The sequence below is a fragment of the Salvelinus fontinalis genome, chromosome 38 (assembly GCF_029448725.1).
Source record: "Salvelinus fontinalis isolate EN_2023a chromosome 38, ASM2944872v1, whole genome shotgun sequence".
NCBI lineage: Eukaryota > Metazoa > Chordata > Actinopteri > Salmoniformes > Salmonidae > Salvelinus > Salvelinus fontinalis.
This window is the reverse complement of record NC_074702.1, coordinates 18,835,026-18,850,568: the sequence shown is the minus strand read 5'-3', so window position 1 is coordinate 18,850,568 and position 15,543 is coordinate 18,835,026. Positions and strand designations below refer to the sequence as shown.

Sequence of the window (15,543 nt, the reverse complement as noted above, 5' to 3'; positions counted from 1 at the left end):
GATAAAGCTCACTTACCGGTAAGATCTGGAAATGCTTGATTTTCTGGTGATGGCACAGTGTGAGGACAAAGGCCTTTGGGTTGCTTTGACTGTCCCTCAACAGAAACAACCTGAGCAGAAAAGGGGGAAAATCAGTCTTTGGTGAAAACTTCAACGTCTGTCAAATTTACAAATTTAAATCCAACATACATTGGCATGTGGGCTGGGCATTCTGAAGATGCAAGACACTTCAATAATCAAATAAATCCCAATTAAATAGCAGGTTGGCTGTGTGTTTGCAGAAACTGAGGAGCGACTGAGGAGTCTTACCCGTCCACCTGGCCTTGTTGGTGGATCATTCGATGGGACTCTTCTCGCGTTATCCGCCCATGGAACCACAGCTGTGTTCTGTGAATAACTGGACGTGGAAGAGGAAAGGAGAGCTTTAGGACAGGAACAAGGCTTTTATCTACACAGAATGTAGCCAACTCAAATAACAGGGATTATGAAAATGTATGTTGTTGAATTACCTGAGCTTAATAAACAGGGATGTAGTGGACTGGGACTACCTAGAATGTTCATCCGTTGACTTCTCTTCTGAGATACAGAACAAACAAACATTGATTAGCTCTTAATCCATTGGTACAGCATGATAGCTTTGTGACAAGCATGACTCAAAGAAAAGTTGTTGCACTCTTGCTCAGATTATTTATAAATCACCAACAGCAGTAAGTTTTCTTTCTGCCCATAAGGTCATATAAGCATTGTAATATCTTAATAACGTTTTAGTTGCATTGTGGTCAGGTTGTAGTAACATTGCTGTAGCTACGTTGTAGTAAGGTTGCATTATTGTTGTAGAACCATTGGAATAGTAACATTGTAGTAGTGTTGTAGAAAGAGACTCACCCTCCAGGCATAACCCTCCTCCATGGCAGCGCTCTGGGCCTCCAAGGGATTGTCGATCACCCTGCCTATCCTTCCTGAGAAATCCATGGCAACCAGAGAATTCTCAGACACACTCCGCTAGGGGGAGACAAAGCAGTGCCAATGTCAATACACTTCCAATGTAGAAAATGCCCTGTTACAGTACTAGGGCTCTTTCTTAATTGTCTGTCATTGAAGTCCTCCTTTCTCCTCACTTTCTCAAAACGCACTGGACAGGTAACCTAGCGGTTAAGAGTGTTGGGCCAGTAACCAAAAGGTTGCTGGTTCGAATCACCAAATAGAGGACACAAAGAGAAAGACAACCGAGAAAGAGTCTGGATGTTGACAACAGTTTGGCTGGCATGGTGGCAGTAAGGAGCTAAAAGGAGAGGCTTACCACTGGTGTTGAAAAGTGTGACAGAGTTTTTCTCTGCTGAGGAATCTTGTAGTTCTGATAGAGGACTATTCCATACTGTGAAGAATAATGAGAGTATCCACAAATGAAAAAGTTAGCTATTGGTTGACTTCACCCAAAGAAAAGCAAACCTTCCAAAATATTCATAAAATTCATAAAGATAGATAGTATTCAACTTAGCATGGTATAAGTGACTCTCACAACAACCCTTGTGAAGTGAACTGGCATCTGATACAACCCTCTGGTATAACTGAGGCACTACTTTGCAGTGTATTGAGGGCTTGTTGCCATGGAATTGGTACCTTGAAGAGTCTGAAGGCTGTCATCCAGGACGTTCTGCTCTGTTCGTCTTCAGTACACAACATCCTCAACTCTTTCAGCTCAGTCCTCTTGTTGGGCTGTCAATTAACACACAACAACCAATTAGAGAGACCAAACAAACACCTCATCATTAGAACCAACCATTCAGACAGTATGGTTGTACTAAAACCCTCCTCCCTCGTACACTGACATATCCCATGAGATGATAGTTGATCTTGTTCAGGGTTGGTGAGAAAGAAAAAAAAACTAATCCATTATGTTACGAGCAAAAATATTGTAATCAGATACTTTTGAAAAACTAGATGATTACTTCTAGGATTACTTTGAAATTCTTTGATACCTTTCTGTTGTCTCAATGCCATTTAAATCAGCATTGAAAAAGGCACACGTTAAAGTTTTTCTGCCTGAGCAAGTCTGAGACCACTATGATGACACACCAAATGCGTTAGATGTATTGCGGGAAAAGAGCAGGAATGGGCTTTTGTAGGCTACAGTCCAAAGATTATCCAACTTGAATAAATGCTTGGAGGTAAAGACGACAGCAGTGGTGTAGCCTACGGGCAATACGGATATCACATATTATTGATATTTACAGTGGCTTGCGAAAGTATTCACCCCCCGTGGCATTTTTCCTATTTTGTTGTCTTACAACCTGGAATTAAAATTGATTTTTTGGGGGGTTTGTGTCATTTGATTTACACAACATGCCTACCACTTTGAAGATGCAAAATATTTTTTATTGTGTAACAAACAAGAAAAAATACCAAAAAACTGAACTTGAGCCTGCATAACTATTCACCCCCCAAAGTCAATACTTTGTAGAGCCACCTTTTGCAGCAATTACAGCTGCAAGTCTCTTGGAGTATGTCTCTAATGGCACATCTAGCCAATGGGATTTTTGACCATTCTTCAAGGCAAAACTGCTCCAGCTCCTTCAAGTTGAATGGGTTCCGCTGGTGTACAGCAATCTTTAAGTCATAACACAGATTCTCAATTGGATTGAGGTCTGGGCTTTGACTAGGCCATTCCAAGACATTTAAATGTTTCCCCTTAAACCACTAAAGTGTTGCTTTAGCAGTGTGCTTAGGGTCATTGTCCTGCTGGAAGGTGAATCTCTGTCCCAGTCTCAAATCTCTGGAAGACTGAAGCAGGTTTCCCTCAAGAATCTCCCTGTATTTAGCACCATCCACCATTCCTTCAATTCTGACCAGTTTCCCAGTCCCTGCCGATGATGCTGCCACCACCATGCTTCACTGTGGGGATGGAGTTCTCGGGGTGATGCGGTGTTGGGTTTGCACCAGACATAGCGTTTTTCTTGATGGCCAAAAAGCTACATTTTAGTCTCATCTGACCAGAGTACCTTCTTCCATATGTTTGGGGAGTCTCCCACATCCCTTTTGGCGAACACCAAACGTGTTTGCTTATTTGTTTCTTTAAGCAATGGCTTTTTTTCTGGACACTCTTCCGTAAAGCCCAGCTCTGTGGAGTGTATGGCTTAAAGTGGTCCTATGGACAGATACTCCAATCTCCACTGTGGCACTTCGCAGCTCCTTTAGGGTTATCTTTGGTCTCTTTGTTGCCTCTCTGATTAATGCCCTCCTTGCCTGGTCCGTGAGTTTTGGTGGGCGGCCTTCTCTTGGCAGGTTTGTTGTGGTGCCATATTCTTTCCATTTTTTAATAATGGATTTTATGGTGCTCCGTGGGATGTTCAAAGTTTCAGATATTTTTTCATAACCCAACCCTGATCTGTACTTCTCCACAACTTTGTCCCTGACCTATTTGGAGAGCTCCTTGATCTTCATGGTGTCGCTTGCTTGGTGGTTCCCCTTGCTTAGTGGTGTTGCAGACTCTGTGGCCTTTCGAAAAACAGGTGTATCTATACTGAGATCATGTGACACTTAAATAAATTCCACCTGTGTGCAATCTAACTTATTATGTGACTTCTGAAGGTAATTGGTTGCACCAGATCTTATTTAGAGGCTTCATAGCAAAGGGGGTGAATACATATGCACACACCACTTTTCCGGGGTATTTTTTTTCTCATTTCACCAATTTGGACTATTTTGTGTATGTCCATTACATGAAATCCAAATAAAAATCAATTTACATTACAGGTTGTAATGCAAAAAAAAATAGGAAAAACGCCTAGGGGGATGAATACTTTTGCAAGGCATTGTACATAGCACATTGATGTGAATCACACTGCTGCTCTCTCTATTAGCTATTTGTTCATTACGGATTGTGGTTGTTGTGGATGGCTTCACAAATGTATATGTGTATTTTAACTCAATAATGCTTGAATTGAAGAAGTTTAAGCTGCCTATAAATCATTGTTTTTTTCAACCAGTGGACAGTGGGTGAAAAATGCACTCAACAGCTGCATAGTGCGGATCCCAGCCTACGGAATAAAAGTTTGAGTTGCTCCCTTCTAAACTCCTCTGTGGTATTGTGCTCCAAACTGTCAAAAACAAGTTTCATTTAAGAAGACCACGAGTGGAGCTTTTATTGCTCAATCTAATTTGTGATGATTCAAAATGTCCATGGGCCTAATGGATACATGATCAAACTCACACAATTAGATAGACTTAAACAGCTGCAAATTATCCAGATACCAAAGTGTCACCAACAAAAACGTAAACAATAGGCCTATAGCAAATACAGCATATGGCATACATATTTTACACGCAAATAGCACTTTTCGGGAGTGCTCAAAGCATGCCATTCCATGAGAGCAGCATTTATTTTTCTTACTCGAAGCAATGAGCCCAATCATTTAGAAAGGAACCTTTCCAACCCTGATCATGTTGCAGAATAAAATTGGATTTTGTTGGATTTTTGTTTCATTCTCTATCCATTTATTATATAGCCAGAAAGTGGGTCAACACAGCACACAATGGCAGCGAGGCCTGCCTCTTGTCAGGCATGTCTCAGCAAGATACAGGATGCTTACCAAATGGCAACCTATTCCCTATATAGTGCACCATTTGGGAAGCAGACAGCCTAGACACGACACTGTTCAATAACTGTAATAGGAGACAGCTTGTCCTCCATAGAAGACAGCGGAATAATAGACAACATATGAGAATCTGAATGACTTGCAATGCCTCGAGTGCAGAGGCCTTTCTTTCTCTTGAACGTACCTTTATACAGAACTCGTAGTCTGTCGGCGCACTGTGTAGCTTCTTGCCTGTTGTTACTGTGAAGACATTGCTGTCCTCCAGGTCTGCTAGTAACTGTAAATGCCTGGGCTCCTGTGGAGGATAAATCAATAGCCGATGTCATTTCATCACGAAGAAACTTAAGCCTGTAGGTAGCAGAGAGCAGAGCTCCACTCAAATCAATAGCAGCTTGTGTGGTTGTATGGGACATAGAGAAGGCAGGCAACTGAGCAGCAAGTATGTACACTGATGATTGAGACAAGCAGCCTCTTAACTAACAACTAAAGTATTAGACTTTGTAGGCTATTACTAGCGCAGTTTAAATGTGGGATATTGGCTCAGGGATTCGGCAAAACAAGCCTAATACTAACAGAGTTAATGTACTAAGCATACCGTAGAAGAGAGAAGGCCATGTACCTTTGACGTTCCTTTTGTAGAAAAGTAAAGCCCTGAGCGTCTAAGGAACACGTACAGCTTCTTCCAGGATTTCCTGCCCATCTCTTTCACGTATAAAAAGCCCTGGATCTCAGGACAACTGCTGGAGTTCAAGAAATTCTGAGAGAAGGAGAGAGAGAGAAGAAGGCCTTAGCACACGGCTATCATCATCAAATATCATCATGTTCATGGGTCTCGGAGAAATAACCCTCCACCGCCTTCCTTCCTAGCCAGAAAACAAACATTTATATAACGAATAATCTTGGCATTCTTGTGAGACCAATTTTTATGAGCCACCTTAAACACGGGAGAGAAATGTTCAGACAGATGTTATGTCTTGCGTAACAGTATCAACCAAGACACATACACACTATAGAGACAGACAATTAAACAAGGAGTTCTGATTCTGACAGCAAATTGTTCCAAGAACTGACTGGAGCAATAAGATAAGCACCTACTGGTTTTGACATGCCCTGCAGAATACAGAACTCTCTCTGCCACATTCAGACACTGTCTCCTGACCTGACAAGATACTAATTAAAGCTGCAATATGTCACTTTTCGAAGACCCGACCAAATTGACATAGAAATGTGAGTTAAGGATCTGACATTCTCATTGAAAGCAAGTCTAAGAAGCGGTATATGTGTTTTATGTGTGCCATTTCTATGCTTCCCGTTCTTAAGTTCTGCTTTTGCGTCTTTTACTTCTGGCTTTATACACCAGCTTCAAATAGCTGAAAATACAATATTTTTGGTTATGGAAAATATATTTCACGGCGGTTTAGATGGAACAGTGATTCTCGACACAATGACTGAAAGTAGGCTAACTATTAGAATTTTTGCAACCAGGAAATGGCGTAGCAATTTTTGAGCAGTGCACCTTTAAGTGATCCATTGTTTATGATCTGACTTGATTTGATTCCGACTGGATTCCTGGAACCGCCCCCAGCCTGCTCCTTAAAACTGACCATGTCAGGGATGGTATCATTTTAAAAGCTTTCTGCCATAGTGGATGGATTCCAGTCATGGCTCTTTTAAAACTTCTTATGGATCAAATCCCTTTAGCGGGATCGATTTGACAACATCCGGTGAAATGGCAGAGCGCCAAATTCAAATTAAATTACTATAAATATTAAACTTTCATGAAATCACACATGCAATGCACCAAATTAAAGCTACACTTGTTGTTAATCCAGTGGCAGTGGCAGATTTCAAAAAGGCTTTACGGCGAAAGCAAACCGTGCTATTATCTGAGGACAGCACCCCATCAAACAAGGACAGACAATCATAATTCAACCTGCCAGGCGCGACACAAAACTCAGAAATAAAGATATAATTCATGCCTTACCTTTGACGAGCTTCTTCTGTTGGCACTCCAATATGTCCCATAAACATCACAAATGGTCCTTTTTTTTTATTAATTCCGTCGTTATATATCCAAAATGTCCATTTATTTGGCGCGTTTGATCCAAAAAAACACCGGTTCCAACTCATGCTACATGACTACAAAATCTCTCCTGTAATCTTTGTCCAAACATTTCAAACAACTTTCGTAATACAACTTTAGGTATTTTTTTACGTAAATATTGGATAACATTTAAGAAGGGATAAACTGTGTTCAATACCGGACGAAAACAAAGAAAGCATGTTCCAGGTCGGGCACACCAAATCATTAGAGTGCACCTGGAGTGACACAGGAAAATAACAGGGCTACTTCTTCATTTCTCTAAAGAAAAACATCAACCAATTTCTAAAGACTGTTGACATCTAGTGGAAGCTATAGGAACTGCAAGAATATTTATATTAAAACGGCCTTGCCATAGAAAACCAATGGAAAACAGATTGACCTCAACAACAAAAAATTCCCTGGATGGATTGTGCTCGAGGTTTCGCCTGCCAAATCAATTCTGTTATACTCACAGACTTTATTCAAACAGTTTTAGAAACTTTAGAGTGTTTTTTATCCAAATCTACCAATTATATGCATATCCAAGCTTCTGGGCCTGAGTAGCAGGTAGTTTACTTTGGGCACACTTTTCATCCGGACGTGAAAATAGCGCCCCCAAGCCATAAGAAGTTTTAATAATGCTTTGTCACACTACTATATTTGCAGGCTGAACATGTAAACTTCATTCCATTCGAGCCTCAGGTCTTTAAAGGCACCATGCATCTACGCTGTGCTGCCTGGTGTAGGATGGGAGGATGATGGCCTGACGTGCTGTGCTATAACATTCAGTACGTTCCTTTACTCTCCTCTCACAGTTGCTTCCCTTCAGAAGCTGTAATGTCTGTCTGTCTGTTTGTCTTTCTGTTAGGCACACCTGGCCTGCGTGTGCAGAGACACTCTTAGGTCAACAGAACATCAAGTGTTACAGTCTGTTCTCTGACAAGACATGCACAAGGAGGTCAAAGGTGAGATCAGCCATACAGTACACAACAAAGACTGAAGTACGCAGTATGCTGAGGTAGTGGGGTCTTTATGGTTCTACGGTACATACCTGTAAAAGTTGAGATGGTGGGATTGCACCATTTGTTTCCTGGCACCATGCAACCATATGCTCGGGAAAGAAATTCTGTTGGTAAGTGAGAAAGGGAAGGTTGTGGGTAAAAGGAAAATCAGAAGGATGGAGGTGGAACGCCAAGAGACATTAAATTAATCCCTTTTCCCAAATGAAAATGAAGAAAAACATTAAACAATAACATTTGTCTCAACTTTTCAATCTAGCTTCAAACTGTTTCTTAAATAAGTACGTTTAGGGACAGTTTCCCAGACCCTGGTTTAGCCTTTCTGAGTCCAGGACAGTTATAGCCACCAGTCTAACAGTGTTATCACAATCTGTTCATTGTTTTGAGTGTGAGTGGGACATTACAATAAAGTGAGGGAAGGATGTGATAACAAGCACAACCAAACATTCGCCACTCATTTAAGAAATGCATTGCTTGTAAACAAAAAATAACATCCAGGCTGTTCAGCTTGATGTAACTGTTTACACATGTAGAGAATATAAATAGGACATGGAAAAACTCTGCAGGCGAGCTCTGGGATTCTTTGGAAACAAACGAACAAAAAAACAACCTACCAAGGGATTTCTGAAGAATTCATATTTGGCATAGTTCTTCCTGAACAGAAATCTTCCCTCGCTGGTCATGGATGCCTGCACTTGTACCACCAGCTCATGGTCCTCCAAGCACCTCTCTGTTCGAGAGAGAAGGAGCTAGTTACCAAATGGAAGCCTACAATAAGGACACAATATCACATGTCTTTAACAAGACAAAGTTAAAATTTTCATTTCCTGAACATTGTGTGTATAAGGCAAACGATGAAAGAACAAGCAGTTCAGCCTATGAACCCCCCCCCACCCCCCCACACACACACACCCCTCACCCATAACCCACTCCCCGTCTACTCTGCCCACCCCCTCTCCATAACCCTCCACCCCACACACCCCTTATCTTATCCAAAACTTGCAGACAAATCAGCATGCTCTTACTATATTCCAGGGTTGGGGTCAGTTCCATTTCAATTCCAGTCAATTCAGCAAGTACACTGACATTTTCAAAGATGAACATTTGGAATTGGATTTTGGTTTACTTTCTGAATTGACTGGAATTGACCCCCCATTCTGGGTCGATGGAATTGAATTGACCCCCCATTCCCCCCCATTCTGTCGATGTCTTGAGCATACGTTCACTCCCCCCTCTCTCAAACAATTAGTGGGGCTATGCTGCTATGCTATACAGGCCCTGCTGTCTGCCTGGACCACTGACCCTGCCTGGCCCCTGCTCTCTCTGCAGGAACACATGTTTCACATCCAACTGTGGAAGCAGGATTCCTAAATAGATTTTGGCAGCAGGAAAGGAGACACTGGGGACTGGGGAGGAAGGGCCAGGCTTTCTTGGACAAGCAGAAAGATACTCTCACTCATTAAGAGAGAGAGAGAAAGAGGAAATAGACAATGTGGAAGTTTTCAGAAACTATGTGTGTAGTTTCATACTGATGTTGCAACCTGGTTGGATTCCAGTCCACTTATATCCCAAAAAATGGAGAGCCAATCCAGTACCTCCTCTACCTTGCCTTTACTGAGACTCTTTGGTGAGTCACTTCCTCTCTGACCATGAGTCAGTCAAGCCCCTGACTCACTAGCTTAAAGCCTGTAGAGGTTGTAACCCTTTGTGGGGGAAGCTGAGGGAGGGTCATTGGCCATTATTCTTATCAGCTATTCTATTCACCCGATGACTGACAGTGGCCTTCTCTCGCTCTCTCTCTCTCGCTCTCTCTCTTTCTTTCTCTAAGGAAACACCCCCACTGATTGTGGGGTTGTCTTTCAACTATCTCCTCTGGACCCATTCTGAAGAGAAGAGATGACTCAGTAATGACAGAAGCGTTAGCCTTCTTCATACCAGGGAGTCAGGGACCCCGTCTCCATTTTGGATCTGTGTGTCTCCCTGTCTTTCCTAGTTTCCTCCTTAGCGAGGGGATTGGGAGCAAGGTTGGGAAAGCAACATATCTAATTGGCTGGATGTCATTCTTATACAAGGCCCATCTGGACAAGCCTGGTCAGATTAAGGAGCAATTAGGAAGAGTGACCTTGCCTTGCCTCTAGTGGACGACTCACCATAGAGAGCCTGCCCTAGCTCCATTCAGGCGGCTTCTAAAGGTCAGATCAGCCCTGGTTCCTTTTACAGCGAATGGAGGTTGCGTACAAATGGCACCTTATAGTGCAATATAGTGCCCTGTAGTTCACTATAAGAAAAAAGTGCCCTTTGAGATGCACAAAAGTCTGTAGAATTTTGCCATTGTAGAGGGATGAAGTTATACTGGTTATCCCTACTACACTTAGCACGGTTTTGGCAGCGCTGACACCAAACCAATCAGAACAGATCATGTGATGGTATTTTAAGAGCTTTAGAGGCCTGTGCTTCAGATATGTAATATTGTTGTTCTAATCGCCATATAATGTTAATAAAGATTTTGAAATAGATTTTGAAATAACTATGCAATTTCCTTTGGACTATAATGCGCTCAGGATATCGAAAGGAAATTGATGTTTATAAGCAAATTCCTTAAAAAAACGTTCAAAACCTGGATAATTCAGACACACATATCAATATGAACTACACCCTCTCCACATATGCAACATAAAACCTAAATAATTACTGAAAATAATACTGCATATAATTGTTACCCTTTATGTTGTGCATACATATTGTGTAGCCTATATTTCAGTGTTTAGGCCTAAACATTCCCAGAAATACAGTACTTTCATTTTACCCATCTGCTATAATGAAGATATAAGCCCAGACACAACTTGTGTTTTATAATTGCTCGTTCCTTAGGGGGTTGAAGTTTGGAGCATTCTGCTTCTCAGAACTCTTAACAAATCACTGCAATGCCGCCACATTAAGCGGTCCACGTCTTGACTTACACAACCTCATTTCAATGAATCTAACGTTCAGTGAGACTAGCGTTATCCTGGTCGGCTATGGTATAAGCCCAAAGTAAAGTCCCTGTTCAAATGTTGACTAACATGGGGGGGGGCGGGGGGGACTAGTTATAAAGTAACTAGACAGAGCAAGGTACCTGTATGATCCAGTGATCGCTACTCCTGGTCTAGAATTAGATAATAAAGAACATCTCTTACCATATTATTATCATATTATTACACGTGAGCATATTATGATACATTCTTATCTCCAACTGTAAGTGACCGTATATGCGTCCTCAGGTACGGTAACAAACTAAGGTTTGGGAGAGTGATGTCAGGAGGGTTCCTGGTCCTGCACTAAGAGCCCGTTGTCTCAGACTGCATCTCAAATGGCACTCTATTCCCTACATAGTGAACTTCCTCTAACAGGGCCCATAGCGCTCTGGTCAAAAGTAGTGCACTATATAAGGTGCCCCATACACCAGACTCTGAAACCGTCTAAAAGACTAAGAGCAGGCACAGACAGGCAGCTAACGACTGTTAACCAAAATAATGATATACAAGAGAAAATATAGGCTACAGATGTAGGCTATCTATTATTTATGATGACTCTTGGTTTCCATAGCGAGACCTCTGTTGACTTTAACATGAGCAGGAGAACATGTTCATTATCCAGTTGGCTTCTCACAGAGCAAGGGCCGAGGGGGAAGGGAGCGCAAGGCTATGTCCTGCCAGCCAGCCTGCCCACCAGCCCACCCATCCAGCACACCAGGTTGCCACTTACCTAGTCCGAGGAGAGGGTGATGCTCAACAAGTGCCCAACTGTTGTCATCCACACAATGGCTTTTGTACACGAGGAGCTGGCAAAGATCTCTTGCAGTCATGTCGGCTGGTATTTCCACTACTTTCCCCATGCCGTCCTCGCTGAAAATTTTTATAATCTAAAAGAGGAATGAAAAGGCCCTTTCATGTTAGAACTATTCCCAGACACAAGCTCGTAGGCAGACAGACATAATTCAGATAGATGAGACGCATAGTTCAGGCGTAGACAGGCATAGTTTTACATAGAAAGCATAACTAGATGGCACAACATTTGCAATATAGTACCAAGAGCTAATTTACTTCCATTCATAACCATGCGTGTTTGATGAGCATACCAGACATATACAATCCATTCTCACTGGCAGCGGTTTGTGGGAAAATATAGGTTCTAAAAACATAAATGTGACACTCATCAGAATCATACTTCAAGCTTAAATACTAAGGGGACTGTTTTAGTCCTTCAATCCACACCACCTGTTTCCATAGAGATTATCCACTGACAGAATTAGGCACAAAGATAATGTATAGAAAGATAATGTATAGAAATATACTGTATAGAAATACACGGTATAGAAAGATACTGTATAGAAAGATACTGTATAGAAAGATGTTGTTTAGAAAGATAATGCATAGAAAGATAATGCATAGAAAGACACTGTATAGAAAGACACTGTACAGAAATACAGTATAGAAAGATAATGTAAACACTGAAAGATACAGTATAGACAAATACAGTACATGAAAATACTGTATGGAAAAATACTGTATAAAAATATACTGCATAGAAAGATTGTGTATAGAGATACAATGTATAGATAGATACTGTATAGACAAATAGTGTATAGAACGATACAGTATAGAACAAGATACTGTATAGAAAGATACTGAAATATACTATATAGAAAGATACTGTATAGAGGAATATAGCGCATTAATAGAAACAATGGATAAAACCCTGATAAATCCCCGTCTGAGCACAGATCCTATTTCCTCTGGTTCTCCCAAAGAGATTTTAGTAGGAATTTATCTTTCTTAGCTTTCCCACTTAGGCTACAGTACGCACACTTTGAACATGATGTCTTATAAAAATACATTCTCCTTCCCTTCTCCAGCTATAGCTTCAACAAATTCAAAGCCTTACAACAGAACATCATATCTTCTTTCGACAGGAAAGAAAAAACTATTTCTCCTTTCAAGGGGGCTTCGATTCATTCTGAGCCTCTCCAATATTCCCTTCTCGCTCGTCATATCTTAAAAAAAATACAAATTATCTTCGACCTTTATAGAGTATACTTTGACCCTCGTCTCAGCTAACCTTTATCAGAAAAAGGGGAAAGCGGTTAAATATGTCTCTAAGAGCTTACCTCTACGGCCTGTAATAGGCAGCAGTCCGGAGAGCACGATGGCATTTTTGGAGTGAGCCTGCCTCCGCACAGAACACACACAGATGAACAACCCTCTCCACAACTTGGTCGAAAAAAAGACTATAGTAGAGCACAGGTCCTTCCTCTCTGTCAGCGACTGCCTGTTATGGTACCTGTCACATAATCTCCTCTCCTCTGCCTAGTGCAGGACAAAGCAAGCAGATGGCACTATTTCCAGTCCGGCTAGCTGACAACTTCCCTCTGCTTCCCTCACAAAGGGTTACAGCCATGGGCTTTTAGGTAGTGAATCAAACCACACTTCCTTAACCAATCATAGGGCTCGCTCAGGCTGATGTAATCATTCCCACACAGACACACACTCACAGACTCACACAACCTCTCTCTCTCTCTCTCTCACACGCACACACAGACGCACAGTCATGCACAGACACCGTCAACTTTTATCAGGCTACATTTCTGAATAGCTTTCAGATTATTTTTGAGTAAAAGTGAAAATGATCATTTAAGAGGGTGTGGGGCAGAGCGAAAGAAGCCGTCGTTTTAACCTCCCAACATGTTCTGAAGTTTCAAGTGAGGGCTTGTTTCTTTTCTTTTTTCTCTCCGTGGTACAGCTTTGAACTTTGCAGTCAGAAATCTCTCTCACGACAGCGCAAGGCTCATTACGGGCTAAATGAAACAAACCTGAGTACTTGAACTTCTCGTTGGCCTCCCCTCGAGTCTAGCTTCATGCCAACATTCTTTCTCTCAGAAGAACAAAACACGGAAACTTTGTGTTTTCACTATTCCGTTCACCCCCAACCCCCTTTTTTTTGTTTTACTTCAGATACTTAATACCCCACTGACTGGACTGACAAAGGCTCTGCCCCACCCTGTCTGGAGTAGACATTTAGCCAATGTCCTTTCAACATCCTCTCATCTCATTGGGTCAATATCTATATACAAACACTATGCTGAAGGGAGAAGGAGGATAATGGGAGGTCTTAAATAACAGTTCCCTTCCTTCCAGTGTAGGAAGCAGGAAGCAGCCATAGTGGTCAGGGAGGATGATTTAGGGTTTCACTACTATTGCCATGTTCAAAACAACAGGGAACTCGAAACTGGGAATTCTCTGACTTCCGACTTCAGTGCGTTCAAGACAACTCGGAATTCCAAGTTGAGAACTCAGGCCTCTTTCTAAAGCTCCGACCTGAAGATCACTGACGTCACGATTCAACCTCGATTTTTTCAGAGTTTCCAGTTGTCTTGAAAGCATCATAAAGCCTTAAAGAGATTTGGGCTATGGCAGGGGAGTATGAAGAGACAGAGGAGGGGGTGAGAGGAAGAGAGATAGAGAAAGAGTCCCATGCCAATAAAGCCCCTTAAATTGAAATTGACGAGAGAGAGAGAGAAGAAAGAGACGGACAAGTAGAGGGGAAAAGATAGTGAAATATGAGAGATAGGGGGAGAGAGAGAAAGAGCCAGAGGAAAAGAACGAGACAGATAAGTAAAGGAAGAGATAGTGAAAGAGCGAGGGAGAGCGGAGGGAGAGAAATAGTGAAGGAGAAAGAGAGCAGATACACAGAGACAGACAATAGAGAGGTGGGAGAGAGAACAAGAAATAAAGAGAAAGAGAGACAAAAGAAGAGACAAAAGAATGTTCTGTGATAGTAGTAAGTAGTAGGACTATGTGTAGTGTACATGCCACTATTCTAGACTTCCATTTGTCACTGCAGCCATACCCCTCTCCTCATTGACTTATCACTACTGGCCTGCCTGGTGAGTCAGTGGGGAAAACCCCATGTCACATACCTACCATGTTGTACTACAACAGGACACACTACTAATGCCAGCAGCTAACACTCCTTATGTGGAATGAGATAGCACAACCAGTACTACACCACTATGCCTATTACATCACTGTTACATAGTGTTGTTATCCTAGAATACATACTGGACTGGATATTATGAGGAGAGGAGTCACATGCTTTGACATGTGTGTAGAGGAGTTAACAAGTACACACTTCAGGGGGTAGAGAATTGGAGCACATGGTCCTAACTTAACCGAACAAGAGCAGGAACATAACCTCTCAACCTCTAAGTGGAAAATGTTTCAATCCAACATTGCATCCCAATGTGATGAAAGGAACAGAAAGACATTCAAGTGAGTGAGGAGGACTGAGGAGACATGGCACGCTTCCTTGACCTACTCCACTTCTTTTTTCTAAAGAGAAAAGATTTCCTTGTGTGTGAGGTGATAAAGAGAGAGGAGGGAAGAAAGAGCGAGAGGGATGGAGGGAGGGGAGGGAGAAAGAGAGAGGGAAAGTGAAAGGGAGGAAGGGGAAGAGAGGGAGAAAGAGAGAGGCAGGGAGAGAGCGAGAACGAAAGGGGGAGGGGGAGGGAGAGAGAGAGAGCGTGCTGGGTTGTCTTCCGGTTCTTTCTGAACACTATTCTCATTCAGTGGTGGGCCTCCAGGATGACTCAGGACTTGTGATGTAATTACCCAGGGACAAGCTGCTGAGAGCCCCAAGCTACACACACACACACACACACACACACAGGCAATGTCCCTCTTCAGCCACTCTCATTCTCTCACAAACACACACATGCAATGTCATGCTTCAGCCACTCTCACACACACATTAAAAGTGCATTAAAAGCACAACATTTACATCAGGGATGTGTTAAAAACTCTAGATTACT

General features: G+C 42.1%; 1 protein-coding gene across 5 annotated transcripts in view; it reads right to left on the bottom strand.

The window, feature by feature from the left end:
- LOC129838086 (growth factor receptor-bound protein 10-like) overlaps positions 1–15,543 on the bottom strand; it is a 93,701-nt gene that overhangs the window by 4,814 nt on the left and 73,344 nt on the right. For 4 of the 5 annotated variants that reach the window (XM_055904794.1, XM_055904797.1, XM_055904795.1 and 1 more), the window contains exons 6-16: positions 11,442–11,598; positions 8,312–8,427; positions 7,730–7,804; positions 5,215–5,352; positions 4,780–4,890; positions 1,621–1,716; positions 1,301–1,375; positions 886–1,002; positions 510–576; positions 310–397; positions 17–110 (exon numbers count right to left, since the gene is read on the bottom strand). In XM_055904794.1, the coding sequence (XP_055760769.1) occupies positions 17–110; positions 310–397; positions 510–576; positions 886–1,002; positions 1,301–1,375; positions 1,621–1,716; positions 4,780–4,890; positions 5,215–5,352; positions 7,730–7,804; positions 8,312–8,427; positions 11,442–11,598 (1,134 nt within the window). Of the gene's footprint in view, positions 1–16; positions 111–309; positions 398–509; positions 577–885; positions 1,003–1,300; positions 1,376–1,620; positions 1,717–4,779; positions 4,891–5,214; positions 5,353–7,729; positions 7,805–8,311; positions 8,428–11,441; positions 11,599–12,843; positions 13,149–15,543 lie in introns of those variants that run through there. The other variant, XM_055904799.1, reaches the window with a different exon arrangement.